The sequence below is a fragment of the Gasterosteus aculeatus genome, chromosome 21, assembly GCF_964276395.1.
Source record: "Gasterosteus aculeatus chromosome 21, fGasAcu3.hap1.1, whole genome shotgun sequence".
Classification (NCBI taxonomy): domain Eukaryota; kingdom Metazoa; phylum Chordata; class Actinopteri; order Perciformes; family Gasterosteidae; genus Gasterosteus; species Gasterosteus aculeatus.
The window spans coordinates 17,130,302-17,143,143 of NC_135708.1; the positions used below are offsets into that span (position 1 = coordinate 17,130,302).

Below are 12,842 nucleotides of genomic sequence, written 5' to 3' on the forward strand. Positions count from 1 at the left end.
ACTGAGCCGCTGTCCCCAAAGCTCCCTATTGGAAACTTTATGTTTAAAAATCACAATTTGAATTCCTACAGAAAATACAAGCATAAAAATTGACATGATTAGCATTAGCTAAAGTCAGCTAAGTTGATACCTCACTGATACTGATACCTCACACCAGCAGAAACACACACCAGAGGGCTTCTAATAGGCCCCGAGCATATTTTAAAAAAACAAATACCCCACAGTTACTTAGCAACGTCCGTTAACCAAACAACAAAGACGTGCCTGAACCCCCACCCCAAAAACAAAGACCGTCCCACACGACTCTTATTTTGAAGGCCATGCCTGATTTCCGGGTGCGTTCGTGCCTGCATCATCATCACTTTTCCTTTGCTCTCTTGTCTTCTTCTTTTTTGATGTCCCAGCGGTGTCTGTCCCCCCCCCCGTCTTCTCCCGCTGAGCGTCCCGCTGTCGGGACGGAGGAGGTGCGGACAGAGCTCGCGCGGCGTCGCAGTGATCCAAGCCGGAGATGAGATTAAGTTTCTGGGGGTTGATGGTTATCACGTCCCCGGGTAGAAAATCTGCTTCCCATTAAAGATCATTTCAGAAGGTTTTTAAGGAGGTCGAGCGACACTGAAACGGCGACATTTCAGCGCAGTCGCTGTTGTTTTTACATGTTCACGACTCGTTTCCTTTTAGGGGGAAAAATCACTTTGATATTCACAGATTATTCCTTCAGGGCCCCTCTGTGGTCCCCGGTCATAATGTCACGCATGTGGTTTGGGGTATTTTATTTTGATTTATCGCAACAACCACACATTCCAAGTAATACACTACCATATTCCATTACAGTTATATTATTCTAACCTGGTCGAGTGCAGGCACTTTTTCTTTATGGAAATTGGTATAAATAAGTCTGTATTGTCAAACAAAGAATTTGAGAAATTAAATTAAAGTTGATTTAATAAATGAAGTAGCCTCATTTAAGCACGTTTTACACTGTGCGTTACAGTACTGTTATTTCACTTTAAAATACTTACTCAATTAAATTAATTATGATTCAACTATTTAAAACCTTTTTTATAAGATCATATAGTTTTTTATAATTTCTGTTGTGGTCCCAACTTTCGCCAATACGAACCACAGTCTATCAAAATTAGACTGCGCGTTTCACCAGTGGCCCTTGTCCTTTAACTCCTCCAGGTGCATTGATAATTCCAACAGTTCCTGACTCCATAATCTCTCCAGCCTGCAGATGCGGATCACCGATCAAAGGCCCAAAAAAACAGCTGCATCAGACATCAAAGAGTCGGTCAGACCCACCGTGGTGTCTGCAGGTTAGTGTCACCGGGTCACACTGATGTTAATCTTCTTACACTCGCGCAGTTCAAGTGATTTACAGGAAAAAGAGATACAGATAGCCCCCACCGTCCCAGCTATAAAAGCATCAGAGCTGTAAAAAACATAAAAGATCTACTTTTCTTTTTTTGGGGGGGGGGGATAAAACGCCCTTCAAACAGGCTCAGCAATCGCTGGAGTTTGACCCGGTCCACCGCAGCTTGGACTCCAGACTCGCCTGAGATGATAAAGCGACTAATTTACTTGTTTTCCTAAAGGCTTCAATAGTGTTATTTTAGTGTCGGCTGTAATTGCAGCAGCGGGCTGGTGTTTTGGGCCCAGATAGGAATCGGGGCATTCTGATAAAAAGCAGCTGAGGGTCGGGTATCCTGCAGCATCGCCCCTGCTGGTCCTCGTTCAGATGTTCGGGACCTCATTTGCTGGCTCAGATTAAGAGAGGGCCGAGAACGCACACAGGGAATTCCTCATTCACCACGCCGGTGTCCTGCTTACACGCTGCGACGAGAACGTCTCGCGCTGCCTTGCGTGCGGCAGCAGAAGCTCGCTGGTGCCGGAGGCCTGAAAGAGGGACAAAATCTCCCCATGCAGTGCTGACACAATGTGATGGATGCTCCGGAGTTTAAACACACGGCATATGGTACTTGATATACAGTTAAAGACCCCCACTGGTTTTCTCTTTAGCTTTTTCTTTTGCATTGGCATTGAGCGTGCCAGTGTGTGCCAGGTCTCCGCAGGAAGCTCACAACCTTTTGCTCGAGGAGAAAACGGTGCACCTGCAAACAATTGAGCCTGTAATGTTCAGAGCGCTTCGACTCATGTCTTTAAATGATCTGTGTGCACACGGGGCTTAATCGTGCCAGCTCGCTAATAGGATCTGTGCTGGTGAGTAGATCCATAAAAATAGAACAATCCTTCTAGGAAACTCTCATCTCTCCGACAGCACAGCGTGCAGCTTTTTGTTCTGGGGTTCTTTTTTGTTGCAGACGCCACAGGTAAATATACTTGTAAAAACTACTTGGCTATCTAATTTGTCTGGATTCGGCATTAATGAGCAAAGTAATTGCTTCTGTAACAGTGGACTCGGAGATCAAATGCATTGTTGATTTTCCATTTAGATGGATTTTAGGAAGTGGGATATAACACATTTAACCTGTAAAAGTCTGTGTTGATAAAAATAGGTAAAATTGCCATTGAAAAGATTCACAGTATAAAATATTTCACATGGGCAGTGCTAATTCCTTTTAATGTTGTTGATTAATACGCGTACATTGACGTGTAAAGGATAAGAGTGACACGCTGCTGCTGAATGTCCACCTCTACAAGAGCTAGAAGAGTCTTACAATAAATAGTTATTTGAGCTTGTAATCTTGTGAATTTCCAACAATAAATAGAATTCCAGTGCGGTTATTATCCTTGTTCTGTGATTAGATTAGCTGCTCTTTGTGTTGTTTGAACATTTAGATGCCCTCTATAATAAGATCCTTGAGAATTGACACCACCTTGTGGCCCATGACCGGCACTTCAAAGCCCGTCTGTTGTCGTAGGCGAAGAGCAGGTAGTGTGTCGCCTCTGCACGGCGTCCCACAGAGCTCCAGACGGGATGAGGAAGCTGCTCCTCCACATTCTCTGCATCGCCGAAGTCCTGCTCGGTGCGGCTGAGCCTCCTCCGCTGAGCGAGGACGCGCTGGAAAGTGAGGCCTTTATTACCGGAAAAACGCCGTCATGTTCTTACCAATACTAGATGATTACAGTGTGTCACGAATGTGTGTGTGTGTGTGTGCGTGTGTGTGCGGGCTGCATACAGAGCTGTCTGCAGCAGGGGAGCAGTGCGTTGATGAGGAAATTAAGCGGGCGTTACTCGGGGTGAAGCAGGTGATGGAGACGATGGAGAAAAGGGAGGAGAGGCACCGGGGCCTCGTGGAGGCCCTGAGACGCAGCAGTGACAAGAGGAAGGTATGAACCGTGTCGCTGGGCCGTCGCATGCCAGTCTTGTGTGCGCGATGACACATTCTCCCGCCACGCGAAGCGAGCGATAGACGTGGGCGCTGGTTCAGGGAGTCACAGCTCCACGGCAGTCGGGACAGATGAACCATCTGTGGATTTCAAAACGACCTTGAGCCAACGACGTCATATCTTCTCTAGTTTATTAAGAGGCGGTTTCTTCCCTTTCGGGGGTTTCCTTCAGGGCGCGATGCAGCTGGTCCGGGACACGGAGCAGCGACTAGAGGAGGCCGAGCAGCAGTGTCACTATTTAATCAAATTATCCTTCAACGAGTGTCAGCCTTGTCTGGAGGATACTTGCAAGGCCTTCTACGCGTCCACGTGCCGCCGCGGCTTCGCCTCCTTCTCATTCAAGGTTTGACCTCGTCTTCACGGTTTCAGACAGTGATGAGAGCTGAAGCAGAGTCGCTACAGGCTCCAAATGTCTGCAGGTGGAGGAGTTCTTCAGGAACATGGCCGCCCGGCTGGAGGCCCCCGAGCGCGTTTACAATCGGAACGAGGAGAACGCGGGACGCGCCGACGCGCCGGACGACGGGGGCGACCCGGAGCTCCTGCAGGCGGACGCTTCGTTCGGCCGGCTGCTGTCCGCCGCCGGGCTGCTGTACAACCAGAGCGCCGCGCTGGTGCAGAGGAGGCAACAGGCGTTGGGGGGTTCCTTCCTGGAGGCCTTCAGCGCGGAGGTGCGACCCGGCTCGCCGTCTTCCATGCGGGGCGGAGGCGGCTTCTTCGGCGCGTTGGGTCTGGATCACGTCCTGGAGTCGGTGTCCGACTTCGGGAGGAACGTGCTGGAAGGACTGAGCTCCAAAGTGGCCGATGTATTTGGGGAGAGGCAAGAAGAGGAGACTGACTTCCGGCAGCCGGACGCAGGTATCCGGCGCCATAATGACATAATGACCTTTCCTTTTAGAGAATCCTAAACAGTATGACGCAAGAAGTAATGGGATTCACTTGAAAGGTGATGAATCTATGTTTGAAATCAATGTACATCCTCTGTTGTCGTGTGTTCATGTGTGTGTTTACCTGAAAGGTGCAGGACCGCTGCCACAGAGCAGATATCTGTGCAGAGGCCTCCGCAGACAAGCGTCCGACTGCTGGCAGCTGCAGAGTTTGTGCGAGAAATGTGAAGATTATTTGATAAAAGGTAAATAAGTTGCGCAAAAAGAAAGCGTTTCTTTTAGTGAGCAGTAGACAGAGAAAACCGAGAAAGTCAAATTTACATTTAAGAAGCTGAAACCAGAATACGCTGTATGTGTAAATGTTTGACTGTTCAACAATTAATCAAATATTATCGCTGTGTGATGAATGAATCGACTGATCCGTGGTGCAGGATATGACTGATGCAGCAATCAGCGAAAGACACGTCTGAAAAAGTGAACTTTTCACTCAGTTGTTCTGATCCCGGCCTCTCTGCACGCGCCCGCTCGTGCTTGCAGAGTGTCCCGGCGTCCGGCAGCTGCACTCGGAGACGGAGGAGATGCACATGCTGTTCAACGCCACCCGTCAGCAGTACGACGAGCGGCTGCAGCTGGTCCGGAGACACGCAGAGGACACGCAGGCATGGCTCGGCAGCATGGACGACAAGTACGGCTGGGTCCGCCATCTGCCCGACGGCGCCGGGGGCCCACGCGCCCTCTTCAGTGTGATCACAGTACGTCTGCAGCAGTGTTTTTGCCATGCAGGCGCTTTGATACTGTCATTCACTGTTAATCCAATCTGCAACTGCGTGGTTTGTATTCTTTCACGGATTGGCTAACTGATTGATTCTTTAGGTGAATGCACAGCAGCAGCTGAAGGACATGAGGCCTAAAGTGGACAGCAGTGTGGTTGTGACCATTCTGGACTCTGGCCCGGTAACCGTCTCAGTCCCCTCGGGGCTGGAGGTGGACGAGCCGACCTTCATCCAATATGTAGCTCAGGAGGCTCTGGCACTCCGCAAGCAGCAGATAAGCGGTATCGACCCAGTCGCGGCTTAGTTTGTTTCACCTGGTGGAGCTGCAGCTTTAATATGAGGCCAATTAAATGTGATAATTGGAAACTTGACACCATGACAAATCCCTGTGCGTTTGTTCAAACGTTACTTCTTCTAAGACCCGCAATGCAAATGGCACAATGCGTTATAATCCAAAATGATGAGGTAAAAAAACAATCATGAATTGAATCCTTCATTGACCTTGTGTAAAAAGATGAAATGGTCCCATGTGCACCAGCATTAATACCCGTAGCCATGGAACTATTTAAGCTCTTGACTTGCTGGTATTGGGCTTCAAAAATCGTTTTACGTTGTTGTTATTTCTGCACTTAAGTTGAGTCACTTTCACTTTTTTTGTTAAACTTGAACATGCACATCTAGATGGACAGCTTGTATTCTTTTTAGTTATTCGGCCTTATGGTTTAAGATGTTAATGCGATTCATTTATTTACTCTGTGGTTCAGCTTTTTTTTTTCTTTTTTTGTCACAAGAATACTTTTTACAACGAATAATTAAATTATTACAAATGCATGTCATTCCTCATTTCTTTTCTCAAAGGAGTTTGTATTTGTAAGTATTACCGTGTCCCCATTTTACTTGTACAAAAACACATGGCATTACTTTCAAAAATGTTTTATTTATCCGTAAGTATAGTTTTATTATTCTTTCCTGCTTTACTTCAGGCAAACATGCTGCAAGTAATGTTAACAACCTTTTATGGTTCCTGTTTATGGAAGCTCAAAGCCACTCCTTAAGGTCATTATAATGATAATAATAACATTATTATAATATAGATTCTATAATAATATTGATATAGAATCTCATAACTGTAGGATGCTAAGTCATAATTATGACATTGTTTATCGTTTAACAACTTAAAGGATCTTTAATTTTTTTCAAAGCGGCACTAATGATCTTCCATACAGACCGAGATTTCTTCAGTTGTCGCGAGACGTCAGAACGAGAAGCATTCCTTCAAATCACCCGCGAAAATCCACCGAAGAGAAATACAACAAGTCTGTCACTCGCTTTTCCACCACAATGCTCGCCACGTCTGAGATACACGCAGCAGAGGGTCGAGAATCGGAGGTGGAGGAGAAGAAGTCTGCAGAGGAGGTGGAGGAGAAGAAGGAGAAGAAGAACTTTGGTGTTTTCTGCGATGAGCGCGGGTATCTGGACCAGATCGAGCTCATCATGCAGCAGGGCCGCAGGAAGGGAGACCGAACCGGGACCGGAGTCCTCTCCGTGTTCGGTGCTCAGGCCAGATACAGTCTGAGAGGTTCGTCCGTATTGAATTGAATTTTTTTGCATTGAATTTTTGCATTGACTTTTTTTGCGGTTGAATTATTTGCAGTTGAATATTTTAACGTTGAAAAACATTCAGATACATGATTTAAATGCATAAATATTCAGTGCTAGAAATTCAATCACCTTCTTCTTTCAAAATCCAATGACACAGACGTCCGGTACCAACACTTAAAGGACTAGGACAAATAAAGTGACGTGTCCGTGCGTGAGTGACCGGAAGGGATGAAATAAGACCTGCAATGTGTTATCGATATGCAAATTGGACACGTGGAAAACAAATCTATTGTTTAATTTATTGTCCATTTTATTTTGTGAGATAAAGTTAAAGTGAGTGATTAAAGTAATTAATACAGCGGCCACAACTAGAAGGAAACTTCTGTAATGAATTATGTACTCAAGAATATTAAGTGACCTATTACTGGTTTTATTTTGTAGACCAGTTCCCCTTGCTGACGACCAAGAGAGTGTTTTGGAAAGGCATCCTAGAAGAACTGCTGTGGTTTATTAAGGTGAGCGTGATCGCCGTCATTTGTTCACAATTCAACCAAACCAAGTGGTTTACTGCCATGCGGATAGTTCGGGGTTTGACTGCTTTGGTCTTCGCTTATCCTCTCCATCACCTCAGAGGTCATCACATAACTGAACATGTAGCTGAGAATTTAAGATTCTTTCCGTCCGTGTGTGTGGGTGTGGGTGTGGGTGTGTGGGGTCTCAGGGATCGACGAATGCCAAGGAGCTCTCGGAGAAAGGGGTGAAGATTTGGGAGGCCAACGGGTCGCGGGACTTCCTGGACAACCTCGGGTTCTCCGAGAGAGAGGAGGGCGACCTGGGGCCCGTGTACGGTTTCCAGTGGAGGCACTTTGGCGCCGAGTACACGAACATGCACGAAGGTGCAGACTCCGAGCAGCTACACGGTCGTATTTTGAGGGGAACAGTTTGAGCAACAGTGACCCAAACGTGAGCTTGGTTGTCTGATCAACGTCCTCTGGACGGCAATTATTCACACTGTTGGAGGACATTGGGTAGATCCATATTGGACATTTTTGTCCTTTTTTAAAAGCACACACACGTGATTAAAATAATACTGTTGAATGACCCTTTTTTTTTCTTTTCCGCGCATCGAATCCCTCACCAGATTACACGGGACGAGGCGTTGACCAGCTGCAGAACGTCATCGACACCATCAAAAAGAACCCGGAGGACCGGCGGATCATCATGTGTGCTTGGAACCCCAAAGGTCCGGCACGCGCCACGTTTAAAATACTCTCTAAACTGCCACATGCATCGTTTTTATTCATTTGAAAAATCCCCCGGCGCCGCTGCAGACCTCCCCCTCATGGCGCTGCCCCCCTGCCACGCCCTGTGTCAGTTCTACGTGTGCGACGGCGAGCTGTCGTGTCAGCTGTACCAGCGCTCGGGCGACATGGGCCTCGGGGTGCCCTTCAATATCGCCAGCTACGCGCTCCTCACCTACATGATCGCACACATCACGGGACTCTCGGTGAGATCCCGTCGCTCAGGGGGGGGAAAAAGAAAAAAGTCGCTTAAAGTGCGTTTTGCTCGCCGCTCACACGTTTTAAATTCACTTCCTCCTGCAGCCGGGCGACTTTGTTCACACGCTGGGAGACGCTCACATCTACGTCAACCACACGGAACCTCTCAAAATACAGGTGGGTCAGTTTATGGTGGTGCCCCCACCCCCGCCCCGCCGCTCGCTGTCTGACTCGCTCTCCTGTCTACATTTGCAGCTGCAGAGGGAGATCCGGCCCTTCCCCAAGCTGAAGATCCTGAGAAAAGTGGAGAGCATCGATGATTTCCGAGCAGAGGACTTTGAGATCTGCGACTACAACCCTCATCCCGCCATTAAGATGCAGATGGCCGTGTAGAGATCAAAAACGACAACAGTTCAGTAGATCAGAATTTTATTTAATGCCTTTCTGATTTTGGTGAACGGACACATAAAACCAAACCTTTTACCGAAAAGTATCTTCGCTGATAATTTATCTGCAAGAATCACAGTTGTGAAGTGGTTTTCAGTTATTATCAGAAAATAAAATGTAGGTAAAGAATGAACATGATTTGTACTGAATCATTGACCCAAAAGGAGCCGTGCAGCTTCACACAAGTTAACGTCACAAAGGTTCCGGATACGACGCCTGGTACTTGTATCACTCCAGGATGGAAAGGAGCCTTTGTACAGCTTATTTGCTCATGTTCAGCTTCCATACTTCTCCTTCGGGGTACTGGTGTCTCTGCACCGATGACTCCAGCATCTCACAGGAGAAGCCTGGATCCTGAGAACAAAGAGCACCTTCCACTCAAACAGGAGTGTTTGTTTTTTACTTCACAACATTTAAGGGAAATATTGCACTATTAACGCGATTTCCTTTATTTGATACGTTTGTGAAATTCACAAGCCACTCAAAAGGAAAAAAGTTTTATTTAGAATCACGTAGATACATTAATGTTCTAAATCATCATTCCCGTCCACCTCACCTTGGGGGGCATGTAGTGGGCGTCTCGGATCACCACGGGACTGGTGAAGTGCTCGTGCAGGTGATCCACATATTCACACATTCTGGCAAAAACAAAAAAGTACATTTAGTCGAGAGCTCTTATCTGGCGACTGGAAAAAAACAAAACACCAAATCCTGCTCTCACCGGTTGCTGAGACTGCCGGACACGGAGATGTAGTCGAACAGAATCAGGTGCTGGACGAGCTCACAGAGGCCGACTCCTCCGGCATGAGGACAGACGGGCACTGAGATGAAACACAGCAGCACGCGCGTTGCTTTTCACGCAGATATCACACCTCTCGCCCACATGAGTCAGTTATAACTACTTTCATTTAAAGAGTGAAAATGGAATTCAATTTGGTTTAAACATTTTTTTTTTTTAAAGTCCGTTTTGTTGCGTTTACCCTGGAACTTGTGGGCCATCAGCAGCACGGCCAGGTTCTCGTTGACGCTGCCGACCCGACAGCCGTCGATCTGCACAAACTGCAGCGCCGAGGCCTGCAGGAACTGCTTGAACATCACCCTGCTGTGACACTGGAGAGGAAACGGTCACCCGACTAAAGACACATCAGCTCGTCGGCCAGCGATACGTGCGGCGGATCGAAACGCGAGCTCTGACCTGCTCTCCCGTTGCCACGCCGATCCCGAGCGGAGCCAAAGCCTGCAACGGCAAAGTCGAAGGTCTTTCATTTTATGCCATATCGCTACAACCTCTGAACCCGATTTCATTACATTTGAGTACTTTTAGTTTCACGTCTCCCCGCTCGTCACCTTGGAGATGGCAGCGTGACCCAGGATGTCGTCGGGGGACGTCGGCTCCTCGATCCAAAGCGGTTTGAACTCCGCCAGGCGGGACACCCAGCTGATGGCCTCGGCCACGCCCCATCTCTGGTTGGCATCAATCATCTAAAAACACAACACTTTACTGCACCTTTGTGTCTTCATATGACAACAATGGTGAGGGGGGGGGGGCACAACAACCATACCAACGTGTTCTCGGGCCCGATCATTTGCCTTATGAGGCGGCACCTGCGTACGTCGTCCTCCAGGTCGCCGCCGACCTTCACCTTGAATCTGGTCCAACCGCTTTTCAGTGCATCTGTGCAGAGCTTCAGAAACACGCGAGGACGGTCACGCCGGTTTGACTAAAAAGGGGGAGCGGTCCAACCTGAGCAACGCGTTTCACAGCGCCGAGACCTGTCGGAGCAGCTGGTCCGGGTATCCGAGCCACGCGCAGGAGGTGGTGTAGGCGGGATAACCCTCCTTAAGCATCTGGTCCTCTGGCGGGACGCAGAAGCAGGCCAGTCAGGCAACACACACACACTCCACGACAAGTGTGCAATGATTGAGTGCGCTCACCTCTCTGCTGCTTGCCCTCCTGAGCCTTCACGATCATGTCTGGATGAGAAAAGCAAAGCGTTAGGAGTCTGTTCTACGTCTACCTGCTCGTGCAACATCCCTTTTTAAATCTGGATTAAATGTATGGAGGGAGCTTTTTAAACATCAACGAACTCTGTAGACATCATTTTATATTAAAAAAAATGTATACACTGTATATATGTTAGACATCCTAAACCAGTCCCACCCACGGCCTCCTCCTCCGTGAGCGCATCGGTGATGTATCTGAAGTCAATGCACGAGACGAGCTGCCTGGGATCCTGGATTAGACAAGGAGACAGGAAACAGGTCACCGGGCGGTCGCGTCAGTCGGACGTCCACGTTTCCCCGCGACTCACCATGTCAACGAGCAGCTTCCACAGCGGCTGCAGGGGAAAAAAACGACAGACAGCAGGTCATGATGTGTCAAGCCCCCTCCCTCCCTCCACCCTTTCTTTAATAATGCCCCAAGCAAACAGTCCCCACCTTGCCCTCCGCCCGCGCCCACAGGTCCCACACAGCATTCAGGACTGCAGCCACGGCCAGCTGGATGACTCCTTTCTCCGGGCCCAACTGGGTCGGTTCAAGGAAAGGAGGCAGGGTGTGAAAAGTGGACACCGAAATTAAGAGCTTTTATTTTTTCCAGCTGCAAGAACTTGAAGCCTCTTGCATGTTCTTTGGCTGCATGCAAGAGAGCGCTTTTACTTTTACTTGTCAATAACAATCAGGACTTTGAGACCTTCAAAAACGTATTTTTTTTTGCACACATTATAAATGGCTTTTCTTCACGCTGCCATATTTCATTTCATGTTTATTAGTCGTCTCGGCCCATCAGTCTTCATCGGGACTTTGAGACCTTCAGAAACAGGATTAGTCACCCTGTGGGTCCTTCAATCATATCGTCAGCAGCAGGCCAGCAACTTGCAATGATGACAGACAGGAGTTTAAAATGAAACCAGTTATCCAAACAGGGTTGACGTGGCTCTAATTTTGGAATCTTGGTAATGAATCCAACAGATGAGTAATTTCATAACGACAAGCCAAGAGGAAGTTATTCTACAACCAGACGGCTGCTTTTGAAAGAGATAGAAAAGTGCGGCTGCATCGGACGCCGGCGTGGGCGCTCTCACCCATCTCATCTGCCCGTCGCTGGTCAGGAGGCGGTAGAATCCCCGGAAGTCGCTCACGATCTCCTGCAGAGATTTGCCCACAACCAGAGTGGCCACAGCCTCCACGGCGCAAACCACTGCGGGCCACAACCACAGGGAAGAGAATGTTTCATTGCACCGGGAGAAGGACGCATTGGCCACTAGGTGGCGGTGGGAGGTTCAAATTGAAGCCTTTTAATTTATGCTTCAAGCTAAAGAACGTGAGAGAAACAGAGGTTCAAGTGCAATTAAAAAAAGGAAAGGAAACTATTTAGATGGATAAAGTTAGCATTTCATTTTACATTTTTAACAAGTTGAAAATAAATATTCTTAGTTGAGGTCGAGTGAAGAATAGCAGAACCTTCTGATCAATCCATACGTTGTGCAGTTTGGAAGTCTATTGCGAGCCTGTTAACTTTAGGCTTTGGGTTATTTCTACTGTTTACTGTTTTATTACATATAAAACAAATTTTGAAAAATATGGTCTTGCGCCCTCTTCAGCCAACACCCAAACTAATGTCCCAACTCATTTAACAAAATCGTGTTTTAACCTGGAATAAATAAAATGCACAGATGCACTTCAAGTGCATCTGTGCAGGACCAACTTGATCAAAGCATATATATATATATATATATATATATATAAATATATAAATAATAGAATTAACTGATGTACGCCCTACATTATCTCATCACATAAGTTACTTATATTTCCTGCGCTTGTCAGTGACCCTGAACGCGGCACCGACTTTATTTTTTTTCTCTTTAATCTATTCGTTTAAAACTTTATTTGCGCAAAATCCGCAAACCTCACCGATCTGCGTGCCCTTGCCCAGGGTGAACGTGAAGCCGAAGCCCTTCAGGCCGCAGTCCGTGTGGATCACCACGTACGCGGCGGAGTAGTCGGGGTCGGTGTGCTGCAGGGCGGAGAAGAAACGCACGTGAGCGCAACGCAACGCAGGCGCGCGCGACAAAGCCGCACCGAGCAAAGCACAGACGCGCTCCTCACCATGGCGTCGGAGCCGTGCTGCTCCACGGACGTCGGGAACCTCACGTCCCGCACCGTCAAGGCGGTGATTTTGTGCGACATTTTTGAGAACTTGTGTTGTTGTTTTTTTTTTTGTGGAGGACTTCCTGCTCCGCGAGACCTGTGGCGGTTTGGCCCCGCCCACCGAGCCGTGTCAT

General features: G+C 47.8%; 3 protein-coding genes across 8 annotated transcripts; 2 read left to right on the top strand and 1 right to left on the bottom strand.

Moving 5' to 3' along the window:
* The first annotated feature begins 2,191 nt into the window (after positions 1-2,191).
* On the top strand, positions 2,192-5,838 carry LOC120811565 (clusterin-like protein 1). 3 transcript variants are annotated; one of them, XM_040167033.2, is made up of 8 exons: positions 2,192-2,330; positions 2,866-3,029; positions 3,143-3,291; positions 3,524-3,694; positions 3,771-4,206; positions 4,367-4,480; positions 4,773-4,987; positions 5,109-5,838. In XM_040167033.2, exons 2-8 carry the CDS (start codon positions 2,939-2,941, stop codon positions 5,310-5,312), a joined length of 1,380 nt encoding a protein of 459 aa, XP_040022967.2. In that variant the 5' UTR covers positions 2,192-2,330; positions 2,866-2,938; the 3' UTR covers positions 5,313-5,838. The 3 variants fall into 3 exon arrangements, with proteins under 3 accessions (XP_040022967.2, XP_077952099.1, XP_077952100.1); XM_078095973.1 differs by having other exon boundaries at positions 2,201-2,330; positions 2,883-3,029; XM_078095974.1 differs by having other exon boundaries at positions 2,226-2,330; positions 2,883-3,029; positions 3,536-3,694.
* A 414-nt stretch (positions 5,839-6,252) lies between these two features.
* On the top strand, positions 6,253-8,689 carry tyms (thymidylate synthetase). 2 transcript variants are annotated; one of them, XM_040167038.2, is made up of 7 exons: positions 6,253-6,587; positions 7,052-7,125; positions 7,332-7,506; positions 7,752-7,853; positions 7,942-8,117; positions 8,215-8,286; positions 8,365-8,689. In XM_040167038.2, exons 1-7 carry the CDS (start codon positions 6,350-6,352, stop codon positions 8,500-8,502), a joined length of 975 nt encoding a protein of 324 aa, XP_040022972.2. In that variant the 5' UTR covers positions 6,253-6,349; the 3' UTR covers positions 8,503-8,689. The 2 variants fall into 2 exon arrangements, with proteins under 2 accessions (XP_040022972.2, XP_077952101.1); XM_078095975.1 differs by having other exon boundaries at positions 6,254-6,587; positions 7,942-8,286.
* On the bottom strand, positions 8,522-12,835 carry enosf1 (enolase superfamily member 1). 3 transcript variants are annotated; one of them, XR_013454104.1, is made up of 15 exons: positions 12,667-12,835; positions 12,472-12,574; positions 11,640-11,755; positions 10,996-11,082; positions 10,869-10,895; positions 10,718-10,790; positions 10,492-10,530; positions 10,330-10,412; positions 10,119-10,241; positions 9,904-10,038; positions 9,752-9,793; positions 9,537-9,666; positions 9,278-9,454; positions 9,113-9,194; positions 8,522-8,910 (listed from the first exon to the last, which is right to left on the bottom strand). XR_013454104.1 is itself a non-coding variant. In XM_040167034.2 (15 exons), the coding sequence occupies exons 1-15, from the start codon at positions 12,745-12,747 to the stop codon at positions 8,818-8,820; spliced, it is 1,314 nt and encodes a 437-aa protein (XP_040022968.2). In that variant the 5' UTR covers positions 12,748-12,835; the 3' UTR covers positions 8,522-8,817. The 3 variants fall into 3 exon arrangements, 1 of the variants encoding a protein (XP_040022968.2); XR_013454103.1 differs by having other exon boundaries at positions 9,278-9,457; XM_040167034.2 differs by having other exon boundaries at positions 9,278-9,377.
* Between the last annotated feature and the right edge of the window lie 7 nt (positions 12,836-12,842).

Coding starts and splice junctions, on each gene's coding strand:
- LOC120811565 (XM_040167033.2), top strand. CDS start 2,939: ATGAGGAAGCTGCTCCTCCACATTCTCTGCATCGCCGAAGTCCTGCTC. Junction 4,207..4,366: donor CTTCCGGCAGCCGGACGCAG/GTATCCGGCGCC, acceptor TTTACCTGAAAG/GTGCAGGACCGCTGCCACAG. Junction 4,481..4,772: donor TGAAGATTATTTGATAAAAG/GTAAATAAGTTG, acceptor TCGTGCTTGCAG/AGTGTCCCGGCGTCCGGCAG.
- tyms (XM_078095975.1), top strand. CDS start 6,350: ATGCTCGCCACGTCTGAGATACACGCAGCAGAGGGTCGAGAATCGGAG. Junction 7,126..7,331: donor AACTGCTGTGGTTTATTAAG/GTGAGCGTGATC, acceptor GTGGGGTCTCAG/GGATCGACGAATGCCAAGGA. Junction 7,854..7,941: donor GTGTGCTTGGAACCCCAAAG/GTCCGGCACGCG, acceptor GCGCCGCTGCAG/ACCTCCCCCTCATGGCGCTG.
- enosf1 (XM_040167034.2), bottom strand. CDS start 12,747: ATGTCGCACAAAATCACCGCCTTGACGGTGCGGGACGTGAGGTTCCCG. Junction 10,791..10,868: donor GGAAGCTGCTCGTTGACATG/GTGAGTCGCGGG, acceptor TGTCTAATCCAG/GATCCCAGGCAGCTCGTCTC. Junction 9,794..9,903: donor GTCACGCTGCCATCTCCAAG/GTGACGAGCGGG, acceptor TTGCCGTTGCAG/GCTTTGGCTCCGCTCGGGAT.